This window comes from Gobius niger (assembly GCF_951799975.1).
Source record: "Gobius niger genome assembly, chromosome: 13".
Classification (NCBI taxonomy): domain Eukaryota; kingdom Metazoa; phylum Chordata; class Actinopteri; order Gobiiformes; family Gobiidae; genus Gobius; species Gobius niger.
Window position 1 is genome coordinate 3,056,610 of NC_136864.1, and position 20,185 is coordinate 3,076,794.

At 41.7% G+C, this 20,185-nt stretch overlaps 2 protein-coding genes across 4 annotated transcripts in view; one reads left to right on the forward strand and one right to left on the reverse strand.

Annotated features, from left to right (window-relative positions):
- The window catches only part of LOC306972980 (uncharacterized protein), a 140,766-nt gene that overhangs the window by 25,204 nt on the left and 95,377 nt on the right, over positions 1-20,185 (reverse strand). The gene's annotated exons all lie outside the window — the stretch shown is intronic.
- The window catches only part of LOC306972976 (uncharacterized protein), a 152,030-nt gene continuing 133,385 nt past the window's right edge, over positions 1,541-20,185 (forward strand). Inside the window, exons 1-2 of one of the 2 annotated variants that reach the window (XM_079569750.1) lie at positions 1,541-1,725; positions 10,532-10,560. In XM_079569750.1, the coding sequence (XP_079425876.1) occupies positions 1,664-1,725; positions 10,532-10,560 (91 nt within the window). In that variant the 5' untranslated portion in view covers positions 1,541-1,663. The remainder of the gene's footprint in view (positions 1,726-10,531; positions 10,561-20,185) is intronic. The other variant, XM_079569747.1, reaches the window with a different exon arrangement.

Genomic DNA, 20,185 nt, shown 5'->3' on the forward strand with positions numbered 1-20,185 from the left:
GAGGCACTGTATGCTGCATTTACCGACCACTTAGTGTGGAAATAACATTCACCATTCATTACATCTCCCCCTCTGTTTGAGAAAGTAACATCCATGAAATTATCACCACGGCAGTATATTGGACAAATATAAACTGCTGAACTGGGAAAATGTTGCGAAATTTTACTATGCTAATCTGTTTTTTTAGAATCTTGCGTGATTTGGCCCCTCCATCCCTTTCTAATTTTGTAATTCTAGACTAGATCCGCTACCTCATATAACCAGTTGTGGGCCGTCAAGGTCAGCAGCTAGTCTTAGCAAAATGAAGAATAAAAAAGTTTAAAATGTCTATTTAGCTTCTAATTAATTTGTGAAATGTACAATACAGTTGCTTGGTATTATTGTCGAGGTTAAACTCAATTTTCCACCTTAAAAAGTGTCGAGCTGCTCCTCCTTTGGGTCTTCTACACAAATTCATCTGGCCTTGTGTTATAAAGCCACACAAATGACTAATCACTAGCATGACTGACAGAATAATCAGCCAATCAAAATTTGACAAACAATGAGAGCGCATCCCCCAGGCCTAGCTCTGTGCCATTAGCTACTTTGGTTATTTTCACATTGTATGTGAACGTTATTTTAATAAAAAGGCCGCTGCTGCCGCTGTGCCCTTCACCTAAAATAGGACATTATTGGAAATAGAAAACCCACACCAAACCTGGATTCACTATCACAGACCAGTAACTGTTGTGTAAGGCATTTTAAAGACAGTATATGAGCACTATGAGTGGCTAACAGTGTGAGTGAACACACCAAGCTATTTTGCTTTTCAACCCAAACAGAGGTACATGGAATTAAACTGGTTTTAGCCATTTGCACAGCTTCACAAAGGCAGCACTTAAGTACCAAAGCTCCGAGTGGCATATGATGTGTGTGATGTATGGCATAAAATGTTACCCAAAAAACAAAACTGAAATGCAAGCATTTATTTTATGACAAATATTTTCATCATTGAAAAAGACCTCATAAACACATGCCTTTACTGTGAGCGGTTCACCTCTCCTAAGACATGACTGTAACTTCACCGGGAGTGGGTACGTCTCCAGCTCGTCTCCATGGAGATGTAAGATTTGAGACTGAAACAGGTTAGGTCCTCATCCAGATCCAATTCTTTGATTACCCACTGCAGTAATAGCACTTTCTGTGTCGAGCTGCTCATTGGGATCATGTTTTGTATTGATGGAAACGGTATAGTCTAAACTGTTACGCAGTGTGCCTTTGAGGACAAGGAATCAAATAAGGCAACTTCCTTCACATTGGTTTTCTACATGATGCAACATTGAAACATTCTGAAAAAGGCTACAACATAATTGAAGTTGTAAACTTTTTATTGAATTGCTCTGTAAAGGGCAAAATTCCTTCAGCACATGTAGAAAAGGCCAGAGTTATAGTTATGTTCGGATCAAAGACATGACTTTGAAATCGATTCTTATAAGAAATACTAATAATACTAATACAAAAAACATGTTAGAATGTGTTGTAAACCTGAGCACTGGGGGGCAGTAGTGAGTCAGACCGGAAGTGAGCGCTGTGTTGTGCTGCTGTGTTAGCGTTAGCTCTGAACAGAAGTGAGACACTCTTTTCCCCAAAGCTTCGCCTTAAAGCGGACAGAGCGCAGTGAAACATGGAGGAAGTGAAGCTGAAGGAGGAGCAGGAGCTGTGGGAGCCCGCGGAGGAGGAAAACAGGTGAGTTTAGAGCCAAGACACGACTGTCCAACACGAAGCCTCTGTGCCTTTATCAGGAACATTATCACACACGGACTCCTCACAAACTGAGACCATCGCCGCCTGAACCGCTGACGAACTGCTTTGTTTCATCGTTTTCATTTATTTCATTCATCTATACATACTTGGCGCATGCGCGTTTCACACCTCTTCCTTGCTTTGCGGCATATCGTAAAGCTTATTTGTCAACAAACGAAGCTAGCAGGCACTTGCATTTACACAGCATTCACCAAATACTTAAAACGTCAAAATCTAATGCAGGTTGTAATACAGGGTAAAAAGTCTTTAAGGAATGTTCTATCCTGCAGGTACCCCCAAAAAGTTGGTTACTTGGTTGTTTAAGCTCAAATAAATGTTATTTTTAAAAAAACGTTATTTCTGTATTCTGGTTCACTATGACAAACACTTTTGGACAGGCATTGAAGTTCAGCTCTCAGCATTATAAACTAAGTGAAAGTACTGGTATATAAAATGTAGCGATACCCAGCCCGACACAACAGTGCACAGGGTTTTTCACATTTACAATGTAGTTCTATGGTGCCAAATGACGTTTGCCTCACTACAAGAACATAATCTGATTACCACAGCTTTAAAACCTTTTGTTCTTTTACAGAACGATCAAAGAGGACTCAGACTGTGGAGGTAAGAAAAGTCCAGCCGCAGGGATAAAGCCCGACCCGAGCCCGAGCAATCAACTTGAATTTTCGACGTAAATAATTATTTCAATTAGGTATTAAGTCTCGGTCTGAGAGCAGTGTGTTCAGCAGCAGTGACACCGAGAGGAGCGTGTCGTGTGTGAGAGGGTACGTGCACGGCACACGTGCGTTACCGGCCTGCCCGGTGTTTGAACAGGACACGCTCCAGCACTCCTCCCTCCTCTTTCTCTCCCTTCTCCTCCTCGTTGTTCATAAGCATTGCGCTGTATTTACAATACGATAGCCTACTTTTTACGCACATCAGTAGCCAAACTGCTTATTTATCCTCTGTAAATGAAACACTGTCCTAAGAGAAAGAGTGAATAGCGAGTGATGTTCCCTATGTAGCGCCAGCATCACAGAGATTGCCTTGCCATGCTGCAAAAACGGGACAACACCATCGTTCTCCCGGCGAGGGAGGGAAATGGTGCTGCATAGTTTGCGTCCAATAGATTAAGGCTATAGTTTAGATTTTTACGCGAGATAATAATGACATTAATGATAAGAGATGCTTGGAACACCTCTCGCCTTCCGCGGGAGGTGTTCCAGGCATGTCCTAGTGGGACAAGACCTCGTGGAAGGCCCAGGGCACGTTGTTGGGACTATGTCTCCGAGCTGACCTGGTGTCGCCTCAAGGTCCCCCCAGAACAGCTGGAGGAGGTGTGCGTGGATCGGGAAGTTTGGGCATCTCTGCTGAGACTGCTGCCTCTGCGACCCGACCCCGGATAAAGCGGAAGAAAATGGATGGATGGATGATAAGAGGGAGAAAAGGATGCTATTACTTTATTCAATGGGGGTCCCGAGTTGTTTACTTGTCGATTTTTGGGGTCTCCACCAAAAACGTTTGGGAACCCCTGACTTAAGTTATGTCAAATGTCCCACAAATTATTTTTAATTTTTATTCTATTATACTAATGATTTAGCAAAACATTTAAACTTGCAGACTCACTTTGATGCCAACCCTCAGAACTGTGGATCACTTTGGATCACCTTTTTAGGTTCAGTTTTGGCTTTTGAAGCACCTTCTGAACACTCACACGTGGTTTAAGAGACTCGAGGTAAAAGCAATTTGAAGCTTATGTAAAATTCACCTTTTTGTGCTTTTATCATATTCCCTCATCAATAACATACTCTATGTGTATTGAGCCACCCGCCCCTGTCTAAGTGATCTTTAAATGGCACCTTGACAGCAGCTTATGCCCTGAGCTCCTCACGTGTTCATTGTGTCTGTCTGCAGGTGTCGAGAGTCCACATGAGGCGGCTTCCAGTCTGGTCCAGATTAAAGAGGAACCAAAGGAGATTCAAATCAAACAGGAGTCGATCCAAGCGTTCCCAGTCATTGTCTCTGTGAGGAGCGAGAAAGAAGAGTCTCTGCTTCATGAAACACTGAAAGAGGAGAACAGAGAGGACGGAGACGGAGCAGAAGCAGAGAATTCCTCTGACACTGACGACTCTGGAGACTGGACTCCTTCAGCTGAAAGTCCCACTCCACAAATACACACTGAACAGCTGCAGGAGCCGGCTCATGGGAACAACATGAGTGGAAATGGAGTTCGAGACAAACCGCACAAATGCCCTCACTGCGGGAAGAGGTTTTCAGCTTGTTTCAATTTAAGGAGGCACGTACGGACCCACACGGGAGAGAAGCCCTTCAGGTGTCCAGAGTGCGCTCAGGAGTTTACATGCAGCAGCAACCTAAAGAGACACGTGATGTATCATAAAGCCGAGAAGCCATTCAGTTGTTCTTTTTGTGCGATGGGCTTTTATCAAAATGATCACCTGAAAAGACACATGAGGACACACACGGGGGAGAAACCATACAGGTGTCCAGATTGTGCTAAGGAGTTCACATGTGGCAGCAATTTAAGGAGGCACAAGAGGTTTCACACCCAAGAGAAGCAATTCAAATGTTCCGTGTGCGCTATGAGTTTTTCAGGAAATGGTTTCTTGAAAAGACACATGAGCTCTCACGCCGGACAGAAGCCGTTCAAGTGTTCGGTTTGTGCTATGAGTTTCTCACAAAATCGTCACCTGCAGAAACACATGAGGTCCCACATCAAACCGAAGCCGTTCAGTTGTTCCGTTTGTTCGAGTACTTTTTCACAAAATAAATACTTGAAAAGACACATGAAGACCCACGCAGGAGAGAAGCCATTCAGCTGTGCCGTTTGCTCAATGTGCTTTTCTAACCGCGCGAGCCGAATGAAACACATGCGCTCTCACACAGGGGAGAAACCGTTGGAGTGTTCGTTTTGCGCCAGGGAGTTTGCGTTCAGGTGTGATCTAAAGAGACACATGAGGACGCACACAGGGGAGAAGCCATTCAGGTGTTCTGTGTGCATGAAGAGCTTCTCACAAAATAGTGTCCTGAAAACTCACATGGGGACTCACATAACATGAAACCGTTGAGATGATCACATTGTAAAGACATGTATAAATGTATAAATGTGCTGATTGTTTACTGAGGGTCTTTAGCCGGTCACACAATAGAGAATTTGTATTACTATTACTTTTTGTAATTCTGAAGTTGATTCAAAGGGCACAGGCTACACACTTAAAGGGGGGGGGGGGGGGGGGTATTATGCAAAATGGACTTTTTCAAGCTTTACATCATGTTGTGATGTCATTCCCTCATTAAATTTTCCCCATTTTAGGGATAGGTTTGCCTGAGTCCTCCTAGGAACGCCCCCACCTCCTGGAGACGCCTCCGAGCTTTCATCACCACCGAGTAACCAACCACTGCTCCTCAGCAGAACCGTGTCTGAAAGGGTCAGAGGTTCTTAAAGAGACAGAGGCCTATTTTAAGACATTCACTACAGCCATTTTGAGAGAGCAATTTTATACACAGCAGTTATTCTCATTTACTGCATTTACAGACCAACAGAAGGTTTGGTCATCATTGTAGTGTGATATAGACTGGTGCTATGTGACTGAAAAAAGCATAATACCCCCTCTTTAAGGACCTTTTCCCACAGTTAATCTCCCACTTGTTCTCACAGACTGAATGTTTCCGTGACCCACATGAGAGTGTTTTTTTTTTCCAAATGGCTTCTCCAGTCTGGTGATCAGAACAGACACAACATTTGCTCGAGGAAGATCAACCCCAAAACATTCAATGCCACAAACCTCTGAAGAATCGTCTCTCAGCAAATTATGAGGAGTTTACCAAACTAACTAGCATGAAGGGCGCACAGCGGGATATCAACGAAAAACAACAACTCCCACAGCTTTCAGTTACGGAGACACTAGAGCGACGGCAACTGTTCAGGAAAGATGGTAAAAAACATAAAGGAAGAAACGGAAATATGCACAAAGGTTATTGGAAAAATGCTGGATTCAAACACCAAATGTCATGGATCCACATAACAAAATGCCATCATGGAAATGTTTTACTGATGTCTGCCTGCCGAAGCTTTACCACCTCTGTATGCTCACAATTACACACTTTTAAAAGACGACATCACCGCAATAAGCTTTACGAGTGGCATTTGGACTTTGAGTGTGTGCCCCATGTGCCCCACTTCAATCTTCAAGGTGGAAGATTAGACACGGAAGAAGCCTTTGTCTCTGATTTTAACATGTTCAAGTCATGGGGGATCCTGAAGTAAAAGGTGCAAAGTCTACCATGCATGGCACACACCCTCCAGCTAGTGGACTGTTTCAGAGGACTTTAATTCAGTGGACAAAAAGTGACATTATAGCAGCTGAACGGCGCATCGTGGGGCACTTTGAACATTCACAGCCTGCTTACTCTCGACTCAATGAGATTCAGACAAGGCTCAGTCAGTCTGTAAAAACACCGCAGTAAGATGTCCCTTTGAGATGGAATAGTTCCTTCTCCAAGTGAAACTGGGAAAATCAGAATTCAACTTAAAATGTGAAACTGATTTATGATATAGACCAGGGGTAGGCAAGTTTTCTTGGCGGAGGGCCGATTTTCTTATCGTAAATAGGGGCCGAAGCCACTGATTATTAGCCCAAAGTAAAGCACAACACTGGAAAAATGACCATCTTAAAGGAGATAAATGACTAAATTGCTTGTATTAAAGATCTTCTATGTTGAATTCTAGTATAATTTGAATTTCAAGATAGAATCCAAGATACAAATGTTAGCGCCAATGGAACAAATAACTACTACTAAAGGTTTTATCTCGTCTAAGACCAGACCAAATCTACTCAAACCTTAGATTTAATCTGTTAATTCATGTAAATTTATGTCATTTCTTCCTTAAAACGAGAGTGCACTTCTTTCAAATGCCAGTGTTGTACATATATACTTATAATGTTAAAAGTACTCTCTGATTTGTGTAATAATGTTTCTCAAAATCATCTTGAGGGCCAGCGGTTCTGTGCTGGAGGGCCGGATTTGGCCCCCGGGCCTGACGTTGCCTACCCCTGATATAGACTCATTACATGCAAAGGGACAGTGACATGTCTGTGGCTTACAGTCCATTTTCAAAATATTCCTATTTTGTGAGATTTTTTATTTGGGGGTTTTACGAGCTGAGCCATAATAATCAAAATGATAACAAATAAAGGCTCTACATATCTCACTTTGCAGGTAATGACTCTATCATATGTTAGTTTCACAGTTTAAGGACAGAAATGAATGCACTTTTGAACGATATTCTGATTTTCCGAGTTTCACCTGTTTATGTTTCAGAGCCTGTGCAGCTGATTATTACTAAAGGTGCGTCCACACCAAACCGGTCAAATCGCATTACCATTTGGTCACTTGAAACGTTCTATCTGGACCTCCCTGGATGGTAATTGTAAATATTGTAAAAAATAAAGAAATAATACCATGAGTGCAGATATCATAAGATTGCTCTTCCCATTGCTCCTTTTCATTTAAACTGCGTTGACTTAGCAGTTTTTTTTTTTGCTTAATCGATTTGATGTGAATAATTTCAAAATACAGAGACATTTGAGGCCACTCAGGACGGATTTGCATTTGCATTGTTTTTCCCCATGTAATTAAGTCTAATTTTATCTAATTTTATATGAGGTTGGAAAAAGGTCTGCAGGAAGATTAACGGCTTGCTGTTAATTGAGTTCCAACTGATAAATAAATATATATATAAACAAGCCTCCCACGACATGTGTTAGAAATTACCTTTAACACTTCTGTGTAATAGTTAGGCTTTGTCCATATCAAATAGTCGATTTTTTAAATTAGAAGTAAATAAAACTAACACGCTGTAGGAGTTGGAACACGATTTTTTTTAAATTTGAGAAAACAATGAACAGAATGTGTTGTAAATCTGAGCGCCAGGGGGCAGCAGTGAGCTGTACCCGGAAGTGAGCGCTGTGTTGTGCTGCTGTGTTAGCGTTAGCTCTGAACAGAAGTGAGACACTCTTTTCTCCTTAAAGCGGACAGAGCGCAGTGAAACATGTCAGAAGTGAAGCTGAAGGAGGAGCAGGAGCTGTGGGAGCCCGCGGAGGAGGAAAACAGGTGAGTTTAGAGCCAAGACAGGACTCTCTCAGATACAGAGGACTGTCCACAACAACACGAGGCCTTTAGGTCTTTATCAGGGACTTTTCACACACGGACTTCACACAGACTGAAACCAGCTCCGTCTGAACCGCTGACGAACTGTTTTGTTCTCTCTACCTTTCCTGACGAAGACCGACACGACGCATGCGCACTTTTTACTCTTTCCTTGCTTTACGGCATTCCTTTAAAATATTAAAAGTTTGCAGGCAAACAGCAATCACCAGGGATGTCAAAAGCTGAAGTGCAATATGGGTATAATACTGAGACGGCGTGTTAGGGCCATCTTTAAACATGCAAGTTCATGAGAAGAAAAAAAGTCTCAAATTTAGCCTACTGTGTTGGCCTCCAAAATAAAAGCAGCTGAACTGAAGACTTTGCTTAGAGCGGTTGTATTACAAAATATCTAGCCTTGCTCATGTTTTGATTGCTCAAATTGATTTATTTGCTCGGGAACATGAGCAGTGTCATAAACGTGAGAAGATGCTTTATCCCAGACTGTAACTGGCAGAGCTCATTTCCATCTGCTCGCCTTATAGTAGAAATAAGAAAGGAGTAGTTCGACATCTGCGCAGTAATATCTTCACTTTACTGTGTGGAAGTACTTCTGGTATTATTACGCCTTACAAAACACCTCCCCTTTTTATTCGCTTAGAAAATCCACATTGTTTAATTTTGTGTTACTATTCTTTATCATGTAACACTTCACATAACCATATTTAAATAGGGAAAACGTGGAAGAGCTTGGTAGCTTCTATGTTGACCTGGTTTGGAGCTATAGAGGCTAAAGGCTAACGCTGCCTGTGCTGTGTTTACGTGACTGAGGGCACGCGTGAGTCCAGACAGGTACAAATGAACTCGTCTAAGCTAAGCTAATTTGTCACATAATTGTCTGTTTTGTCAGCTGCTTTAAGTCAAACTAGTCTATCTTCTCATGTTTATGATAATGTACATGTTCCCGGTAAAAAAAAAATCTAATTTTAACATAAACAAGGCTAGATGTTTTGTAGTATAACCGCTCTAAGCAAAGTATGCAGTTCAGCTGCTTTTACTTTGGAGGCCAACACAGTAGGCTGACATGATTATTTTTTCTGAGCAAATTTTCAACTTTATTTTCTCAGTTTCTTTTTTGTCACTAGATGGCCCTAATACGCCGTCGTAGTAAGACAGTGCCAATTGTGTGTAAAGAATTTTGCCATTACATATCCAAACATTTCATCGTTATAAGTAAAAGACAAACGACCAAAGCAGTCCATAAAAAAAAGAACTGTCATTTACAACATAACCAACTAAACTATAGAGCTCAACAGTCCCACCCACTCCCAGTCACGTCTCTGGATCCGACGTAAAATATATCCCATATATTTTTAGCATCGACTTTTCGAAAAATGTAAATATTAAAGGGGGGGTATTATGCAAAATGGACTTTTTCAAGCTTTACTTCATGTTATTATGTCATTCCCTCATTAAAAACATGCCTGAAGTGTTGCCTTGGCACATTCACATATTTTTGAGTAATCTGTAAAAACTCTGATGGCGGCCATTTTAGGGATAGGTTTGCCTGAGTCCTCCCAGGAACGCCCCCACCTCCTGGAGACGCCTCCGAGCTTTCGTCACCAGCCGAGTAACCAATCACTGCTCCTCAGCAGAACCCCCTCCCATAGACTGTAAAAAATAATGGACGTCTTATGCTTACTCCTCCCCATTTACCATAATGACCACGGTCGTGGGGGAAGTCATGGCGGATTTACAGACTCCTCCTCCCCAGCTCTGACGAAGCATGTTCCTAAAAAGGACATAAGGGCGGGATTTTCACTGTAGACTCGGCCATTGTGTGACATGTAGCTCGCGCTGCTCCAATGCTAACAGTCCGACCCTCATTAAGTACGAGATTTCAAAAATTCTTTTTACGAAAACCAGCCTGGTTTCACATATTGTGACAAACCCAGCGTTACCTCAGGAGGAAGATCGAGCCTAGTCTAGTGTTGAACCAGGCGTTAAAGGTGTTTTTAAGTTGTCTAAACTCCAATGCTTTTCAATGGGGGCCTAGCGGCGATATGGAGGTACTGCAGCGGCGCAGTGTCGTGGTCATATAACAGAGCAGCCAGCGGCCATTGCCCCCTCCCCACTGATGCCACAGACAGCGTGTGGAGGGGTCGTGTCGGAAAGAGTCAGAGGTTCTTAAAGAGACAGAGGCCTATTTCAAGACATTCGCTACAGCCATTTTGAGAGAGATTTTATACAAGGCAGTTATTCAAATTTACTGCATTTACAGACTAACAGAAGGTTTGGTCATCATTGTAGTGTGATATAGACTGGTGCTATGTGACTGAAAAAAGCATACCCCCTCTTTAAGCATTGTGCATCAGCGATGTGCCAACTCATGGACATAAAACACACAAGATTAATTGAAGATTTGTCTAAAACACACTGAAAAATAAAAATAAAATAATTTTGGCGTATTGGTCGGTACAGTTAGCTGATTAGCCTGCGTCGTGCTTTTAAACTATTTGAAATTTCCAAAAGTCTATGCTAAACATGAATGGGATATTTTACTTTCTTTTACTTTCTTTTACAGAAGGATCAAAGAGGACCCAGACTACGGAGGTAAGAAAAGTCTGGCCCCAGTGAATGCATGCATTTATTTATCGCTTCCCAGAAAACATAATTACAGCAAGACATACCACAACACATAATAATGGGCGGCGTGGTGGCGCAGCAGTTAGCACTCGTGCTTCACAGCTAGAAGGTCCCGGGTTTGGTCCTCTGGAGTTGGCATGTTCTTCCCGTGTCTGTGTAGGGTTCCTCTGGGTACTCTGGTTTCCCTACCAATAAAAGCATGTGCCAGGTGTTACTGACCTGGTTCTGGAGGTGGTCCTATGTGGCTCTTTGAGTAATAGGAATTGCTGTTTTGTTCCTTTTTATGGACTATTTGAGAACAGAAGGACACTTGTACTATTTAAAGAACTCTGGCCTCTTGAATTAGACCAACAGGTCCACATACAACATTTTTCTAATGTTTATTCCCATGTTCATTAATTTCCCCCCCTCATAAGATCATGTAAGCCCAGCTTGTCTTAAAAAATGTGAAGGTGCATTTGAAATACGGTGTTTTGTAATCCCATTAAAAAGAACAGGCCACTGTTTTTACACATCTTTTAAAGTGGAAAAATGTACAGGTGAGAGGAAGTACCCTGAAATCCCCTCAGACCTCTCAGAGTTTTAAGCACTTCAGTTTAATGGTATGTACTAGAGCAAAAGTCACTAAATGAGCTATGTGACATGGCTCATGCTTCACATCTAGAAAGTCCTGGGTTCGATTCTCCACCCTTTCTGTGGAGTTTGCATGTTCTCCCCGTGTCTGTGTAGGTTTCCTCCGGGCACTCCAGTTTCCCCTACTAGTGATGCGCGGGTTGCGGGTTCCACCGCGGGCCCCGCGGTCTGCCCGCGGTTCGGGTCGGGTCGTGAAATTCTCCTTCGATCGCGGGGCGGGTTGGGGCGGGTCAAAAAATGCCGGTCGCGGGCACTGTATGCCTCCGTACGCGCATTCATTGAATTCATTCACAACTTATTCCGTCGTCTTTACAGCAGGTTTTTAGCGTAAATATACGTCGGATTTTCATAAAACAAGCAGCGTTTTGCAGCTTGTGATCCAGAGAACGCTTTTGTGGAGCTCATGTTTCCTATTTTCCACCGTATGTGCGGCTGTGTGTCACTTCGCGTTAGGCCGACCTCTGCTCTCTTCCTCTCTCCCTCTTGCCCAGCGCTCTTCGGAGGGGGAGAGAGAGAGAGAGCGCGCGCGCGCGCGAGGGGCTGACACGCCGGTGCTGTTCATACGGATCATAGTTGTAACGCGTAATTTTTAATGGTTGCGGGTGCGGGTGCGGGGCGGGGCGGGGCGGGCTGTAAAAATAGAACAACGTTGCGGGGCGGGCCGGGTCGGGTTAGAACCTGCTCCAAATGCGGGACCCGCGGGTTGAAAAAAACCCTGACCCGCGCATCACTATCCCCTACCACAAAAAAACATGTGCAATCCTCCAGCCAGGTGATTCTGACCAGCCTGGCGCTACATCATGGAGCCTGGACTAAACCGGTACTATACCAGGACTAGGGCTGGGCGATATGGACCAAAAGTCATATCCTGATAGAAAGGTTGAATATCGATATACGATATATATCCTGATATTTTACCGCAAAGTGAGAGCTGTGAAATGAAATGTTGAATCAAAGCCAAATACTAGTAGTTTTATTGAAAACTCACGATAAAATGTAAACAAAGCTCTGTAAGGTGCACATTTAAATAAAAAAAAATATCCTAGAAAGCCTAGAAAATAAAATAGGTCAATCTTTTTCTGACGGCAGCATTTATATATAAAGAGATAGCAAAATAAAATGCTCAGTTTAAGATAAATCTTTTTAAAAATCAGCTTGAATCCTTTCACCCTCTGCACAGCCCACTGTAAGGTCTGAGGAGCACGTTCAGTGACAGACTGGTCCTTCCCATATGCGCCATTGAGCTCTTTCCTCCGAAAAGCTAATAGACTGTAAAACTCCTCTCTCTGTAGCACTTAATTATGCTTTTGGATTCTTTTTATTGGAGCATAAATAAAGTGTTCTGATTTAGATGAAATACTGCTGTTTTAAAGACTTGTCATTTGCTGATCAAGTGTTTATTGTGTCTGTCACTGCAGGTGTTCAGAGTCCACATGAGGCGGCTCCCAGTCCAGTCCAGATTAAAGAAGAACCAAAGGAAATTCAAATAAAACAGGAGTCGATCCAAGCGTTCCCAGTCATTGTCTCTGTGAGGAGTGAGAAAGAAGACTCTCTGCTTCATGTAACAGTAGAGGATGGGGATGGAGCAGAAGCAGAGAATTCCTGTGACACTGACGACTCCGGAGACTGGACTCCTTCAGCTGGAAGTCCCACTCTACATACTCACGCTGAACAGCTGCAGGAGCCGGCTCATGGGAGCAATGTGAGTGAAGATGGAGGCCCAGACAAACCGCACAAATGCTCTGACTGTGGGAAGAGCTTTCCGACGAGCTTCAGGTTAAAGCTGCACATACGGACTCACACGAGGGAGAAACCATTCAAGTGTTCTGATTGTGCAATGAGTTTTATACACATGAGTAAACTGAAAAAACACAGGAGGAGCCACACGGGAGAGAAGCCATACAGATGTTCATATTGTAATAAGGACTTTGCATATAGGAGTAATCTACAGAAACACATCAGATGTCACAAGGGAGAAAGACCATTCAGGTGCCCTGTTTGTGCAATGACTTTTTTAGAAAAGGGTAACATGAAAAGACACATGAGGGTTCACACAAGAGAGACACCATTCAGCTGTACTGTTTGTGCGTTGAGTTTTTCACAGAATAGTCACCTGAAAGCACACATGATGGCTCACACAGGAGACGCACCATTCAGGTGTTCAGACTGTGACAAGGCGTTTGCGCGTCGGGGTGATCTCAAGAGGCACATCAGATCTCATCACATGGGAGAAAAGCCATTCCTGTGTTTTGTCTGTGCAATGAGTTTTTCACAAAATGGCAACCTAATAAGACACATGAGGTCTCACACGGGAGAGAAACCGTTCAGCTGCACCGTTTGTACATTGAGTTTTTCAGAAAAATGTTCTCTTAAAAGACACATGAGAACTCACTCGGGAGAGAAACAGTTTAGGTGTCCAGTTTGTGCTAAAGGGATCGCATGTAAGCGTGATGTGACGAGACACATGAGGACTGACACAGGAGAGAAACCGTTCAGGTGTTCATATTGTGCTCAGGAGTTTGCATGTAAGCGTGACGTAACGAGACACAAGAGGACTCACACAGGAGAGAAACCATTCGGGTGTTCAGATTGCGCTAAGGAGTTTGCCTGTAAGCGGGATCTTAAGCGACACCACCAAAGGACCCACCAGAGAGAGAGAGGGCCTGGTCGGTGCTTGGATGGGAGACTGTTTGGTAACACCAGGAAGTCTAGCGAATGTGAGTGAGTGGTTGGTGGTGGTCGGAGGGGCTGATGGCGCAGACTGGTTGCCTTGCTTTCGTCAGTCTATCCCAGGGCAGCTGTGGCGGCAATAGTAGCTTACCCCCACCAAGTATGGGGTATATGAATAATGCAATGTAAAGCGTCTTTGAGTGTCCAGAAAAGCGCTATGATGGGCCTGTCACACCTTGACGATTTCGCCAGCGTCTTGACGTACTTGACGTGTGTGTCAGCGAGCTTCAGCGTGCTCGTAACTTATACAAAACTTACCCATAACTTATCCAAGGTACACCAGCGCATTTGCCAAATTTTTCATACATCGGCATATGCTGGCTAAATCATCACGGTGTGACAGCCCCGTAAAACCGATGCATTATTATTATTATTATTATTTTTATTTAAAGGGAGGGTATTATGCAAAATGGACTTTTTCAAGCTTTACATCATGTTATTCTGTCATTCCCTCATTAAAAACATGCCTGAAGTGTTGCCTTGGCACATTCACGTATTTTTGAGTAATCTGTAAAAACTCTGATGGCGGCCATTTTAGGGATAGGTTTGCCTGAGTCCTCCTAGGAACGCCCCCACCTCCTGGAGACGCCTCCGAGCTTTCGTCAACAGCCGAGTAACCAACCACTGCTCCTCAGCAGAACCCCCTCCCCACTGATGCCACAGACAGCGTGTGGAGGGGGCGTGTCTGAAAGGTTCAGAGGTTCTTAAAGAGACAGAGGCCTATTTCAAGACATTCACTACAGCCATTTTTAGAGAGCTATTTTATACAAGGCACTTATTCTAATTTACTGCATTTACAGACCAACAGAAGGTTTGGTCATCATTGTAGTGTGATATAGACTGGTGCTATGTGGCTGAAAAAAGCAGAATACCCCCTCTTTAAAAAAGAGCCACATTTGCTCTATGTGTTGTTTTTTATTTTAGATAAATGGATTTTTCATGTGTTTAAAGCGCTGCACGGTTTCAGAAAAGCCATTGAAATGCCGTTGTGCAGCAAGCGCCAGTTTGTGTTGGCACGGCACATGGCGCTGGACTTGATAAAACTCGGGACTTGTCGGGACTCCCTCGGGAGGACAGTCCCGTGGCAGACTCTGGAGCGGACAGGAGGACGTCGGGAGCGGATGGAAGCGGGATTGAAAATCCATTCCCGAGCAAGTTTCTAACATGGAGTTACACCGTTGCACATCTCCATGTCTCCTGATGACACCAGGCCGATGGAGGTGAAGTTATAGTTGTAGTGAAGTCATGGCTCCCTGTGATCAGGATCCAGTTTAAGGTTGAAGTTTTTTGTTTTTTTAAATGTCTTAATGGTCTTGGTCCTTCTTATCTTTCAGAACTCCTTGAATGATGAATTCCAGATGAAACAAAAAGAAAAATGCTACTTTTTCTTTAGCATATTTTTAAATAAAAAAAGAAAACAGCCTATAATTTGTGAAATCCATTCAATTATTCAAAAATAAACAGTTTAAATACATATTCACTTGATTTTGAAATGTTTTCCTCTCCTTAAGTAGATGCAACAAAATTATATAGTGGAAAGATTTGTTTAGATGAGTTTTGTAGGCCTATAGGCTGTGACCTTTTACATTTGGGTAAAGCTGAACTGGAGAAAATGCACTTGATTAATTGGGGGGTTAAGAAGTTAAACAATTTCTAAAGGTAAAAATGTGATTGTTTAATCCGTGATTGTGTAACTGATGGTAGCTGTGGATGGTATAATCAGGTTGATTTAGCTAAAATCAATTCCTAGAACTGTGATTCTGAGGGATATATGTTAACATTAAAATACCAAGAACATTTGTTTGATTTAAAGGTACTGAAATGCTTCTCTAAAATGACTGTTGAAATGTTAAATCTATATATTTAACCTTTAGTTAACGTTTTCTTTTGGTCAATTGAGCTAGTTTTCCTCCTTGGACCTGGCAACCCTTCCCAGACCCCGGAAGTGAGCGCTGTGTTGTGCTGCTGTGTTAGCGTTAGCTCTGAACAGAAGTGAGACACTCTTTTCTCCTTAAAGCGGACAGAGCGCAGTGAAACATGTCAGAAGTGAAGCTGAAGGAGGAGCAGGAGCTGTGGGAGCCCGCGGAGGAGGAAAACGGGTGAGTTTAGAGCCAAGACAGGACTCTCAGATACAGAGGACTGTCCACAACAACACGAGGCCTTTGTGTCTTTATCAGGGACACTCACGGACTCCACACAGACCGGGACCAGCTCCGTCTGAACCGCTGACGAACTGGTGTATTTCAATACAACGATCAATATAGTCAATATTAGCCTGGTTTTACCATACCCTGGTGCTCATTGCATTTCATACAAGGGTATGGACCTTCTCAATTGAGCTCCGTTGTCAGGTGGGAGGGCGGAACTCTTTTGAAACGATTGGATCGGATTTTCGCTAGTGTTTGGTCGTGATGTATGTAATGCGTCCGAGTGAGTGAAGCAGCCATTATAACTCTATCATAACTGTCTCATAACTCTATCATAACTCTATCATAACTCTGTCATAACTCTGTCATAACTCTGTCATAACTCTATCATAACTCTGTCATAACTCTATCATAGCTCTATCATAGCTCTATCATAGCTCTATCATAGCTCTATCATAGCTCTATCATAACTCTATCATAGCTCTGTCATAGCTCTGTCATAGCTCTGTCATAGCTCTGTCATAGCTCTATCATAACTCTATCATAACTCTATCATAACTCTATCACAGCTCTATCACAACTCTATCATAACTCTATCACAGCTCTATCACAGCTCTATCACAGCTCTATCACAACTCTATCACAACTCTATCACAGCTCTATCACAGCTCTATCACAGCTCTATCACAACTCTATCATAACTGTCTCATAACTCTGTCATAACTCTATCATAACTCTGTCATAACTCTGTCATAACTCTATCACAACTCTATCACAACTCTATCATAACTGTCTCATAACTCTGTCATAACTCTATCATAACTCTGTCATAACTCTGTCATAACTCTATCATAACTCTATCATAGCTCTATCATAACTCTATCATAACTCTATCATAACTCTGTCATAACTCTATCATAACTGTCTCATAACTCTGTCATAACTCTATCATAACTCTGTCATAACTCTATCATAACTCTGTCAGCTCTATCATAGCTCTATCATAACTCTGTCATAACTCTATCATAACTCTATCACAGCTCTATCACAGCTCTATCACAGCTCTATCACAACTCTATCATAACTCTATCATAACTCTATCATAGCTCTATCATAACTCTGTCATAACTCTATCATAACTCTATCACAGCTCTATCACAGCTCTATCACAGCTCTATCACAACTCTATCACAACTCTATCATAACTCTATCATAACTCTATCATAACTCTATCACAGCTCTATCACAACTCTATCATAACTCTATCACAGCTCTATCACAGCTCAATCACAACTCTATCATAACTCTATCACAGCTCTATCACAGCTCTATCACAACTCTATCACAACTCTATCATAACTGTCTCATAACTCTGTCATAACTCTATCATAACTCTGTCATAACTCTGTCATAACTCTATCATAACTCTATCATAGCTCTATCATAACTCTATCATAACTCTATCATAACTCTGTCATAACTCTATCATAGCTCTGTTATAGCTCTGTCATAGCTCTATCATAGCTCTATCATAACTCTATCATAACTGTCTCATAACTCTGTCATAACTCTATCATAACTGTCTCATAACTCTGTCATAACTCTATCATAACTCTGTCATAACTCTATCATAACTCTGTCATAGCTCTATCATAGCTCTATCATAACTCTGTCATAACTCTATCATAACTCTATCATAACTCTGTCATAACTCTATCATAACTCTATCATAGCTCTATCATAACTCTGTCATAACTCTATCATAGCTCTATCATAACTCTGTCATAACTCTATCATAACTATCATAGCTCTATCATAGCTCTATCATAGCTCTATCATAGCTCTATCATAGCTCTGTCATAACTCTGTCATAACTCTGTCATAACTCTATCATAACTCTATCATAGCTCTATCATAACTCTATCATAGCTCTATCATAGCTCTATCATAGCTCTATCATAGCTCTATCATAGCTCTATCATAGCGCTGTCATAGCTCTGTCATAGCTCTGTCATAACTCTGTCATAACTCTGTCATAACTCTGTCATAACTCTATCATAACTCTATCACAGCTCTATCACAGCTCTATCACAGCTCTATCACAGCTCTAGCACAGCTCTATCACAACTCTATCATAACTCTGTCATAACTCTGTCATAACTCTATCATAACTCTGTCATAACTCTGTCATAACTCTGTCATAGCTCTATCATAGCTCTATCATAACTCTATCATAACTCTATCATAACTCTATCATAACTCTATCATAACTCTATCATAGCTCTATCATAGCTCTGTCATAACTCTGTCATAACTCTATCATAACTCTATCACAGCTCTATCACAGCTCTATCACAGCTCTATCACAACTCTATCACAACTCTATCATAACTCTATCACAGCTCTATCACAGCTCTATCACAACTCTATCACAACTCTATCATAACTCTATCACAGCTCTATCACAGCTCTATCACAACTCTATCATAACTCTGTCATAACTCTGTCATAACTCTATCATAACTCTGTCATAACTCTGTCATAACTCTGTCATAGCTCTATCATAGCTCTATCATAACTCTGTCATAACTCTATCACAACTCTATCACAACTCTATCATAACTCTATCATAACTCTATCACAGCTCTATCACAACTCTATCATAACTCTATCACAGCTCTATCACAGCTCTATCACAGCTCTATCACAACTCTATCACAACTCTATCACAGCTCTATCACAGCTCTATCACAACTCTATCACAACTCTATCATAACTCTATCACAGCTCTATCACAGCTCTATCACAACTCTATCACAACTCTATCATAACTCTATCACAACTCTATCATAACTGTCTCATAACTCTGTCATAACTCTATCATAACTCTGTCATAACTCTGTCATAACTCTGTCATAACTCTATCATAACTCTGTCATAACTCTGTCATAACTCTGTCATAACTCTGTCATAACTCTGTCATAACTCTGTCATAGCTCTATCATAGCTCTATCATAGCTCTATCATAACTCTATCATAACTCTATCATAACTCTATCATAGCTCTATCATAGCTCTATCATAACTCTGTCATAACTCTATCATAACTCTATCACAGCTCTATCACAGCTCTATCACAGCTCTATCACAACTCTATCACAACTCTATCATAACTCTATCATAACTCTATCACAACTCTATCACAGCTCTATCACAACTCTATCACAACTCTATCACAGCTCTATCACAGCTCTATCACAGCTCTATCACAACTCTATCATAACTCTATCACAGCTCTATCACAGCTCTATCACAACTCTATCACAACTCTATCATAACTGTCTCATAACTCTGTCATAACTCTATCATAACTCTGTCATAACTCTGTCATAACTCTGTCATAACTCTGTCATAACTCTATCATAACTCTATCATAGCTCTATCATAACTCTATCATAACTCTGTCATAACTCTATCATAACTCTATCACAGCTCTATCACAGCTCTATCACAGCTCTATCACAGCTCTATCACAACTCTATCATAACTCTATCACAGCTCTATCACAGCTCTATCACAACTCTATCACAACTCTATCACAGCTCTATCACAGCTCTATCACAGCTCTATCACAACTCTATCACAACTCTATCACAGCTCTATCACAGCTCTATCACAACTCTATCACAACTCTATCATAACTGTCTCATAACTCTGTCATAACTCTATCATAACTCTATCATAGCTCTATCATAACTCTGTCATAACTCTATCATAGCTCTGTCATAGCTCTGTTATAGCTCTGTCATAGCTCTATCATAGCTCTATCATAACTCTATCATAACTCTATCATAACTGTCTCATAACTCTGTCATAACTCTATCATAACTCTGTCATAACTCTATCATAACTCTGTCATAGCTCTATCATAGCTCTATCATAACTCTGTCATAACTCTATCATAACTCTGTCATAGCTCTATCATAGCTCTATCATAACTATCACAGCTCTATCATAACTCTATCATAGCTCTATCATAACTCTATCATAACTCTGTCATAACTCTATCATAACTCTATCATA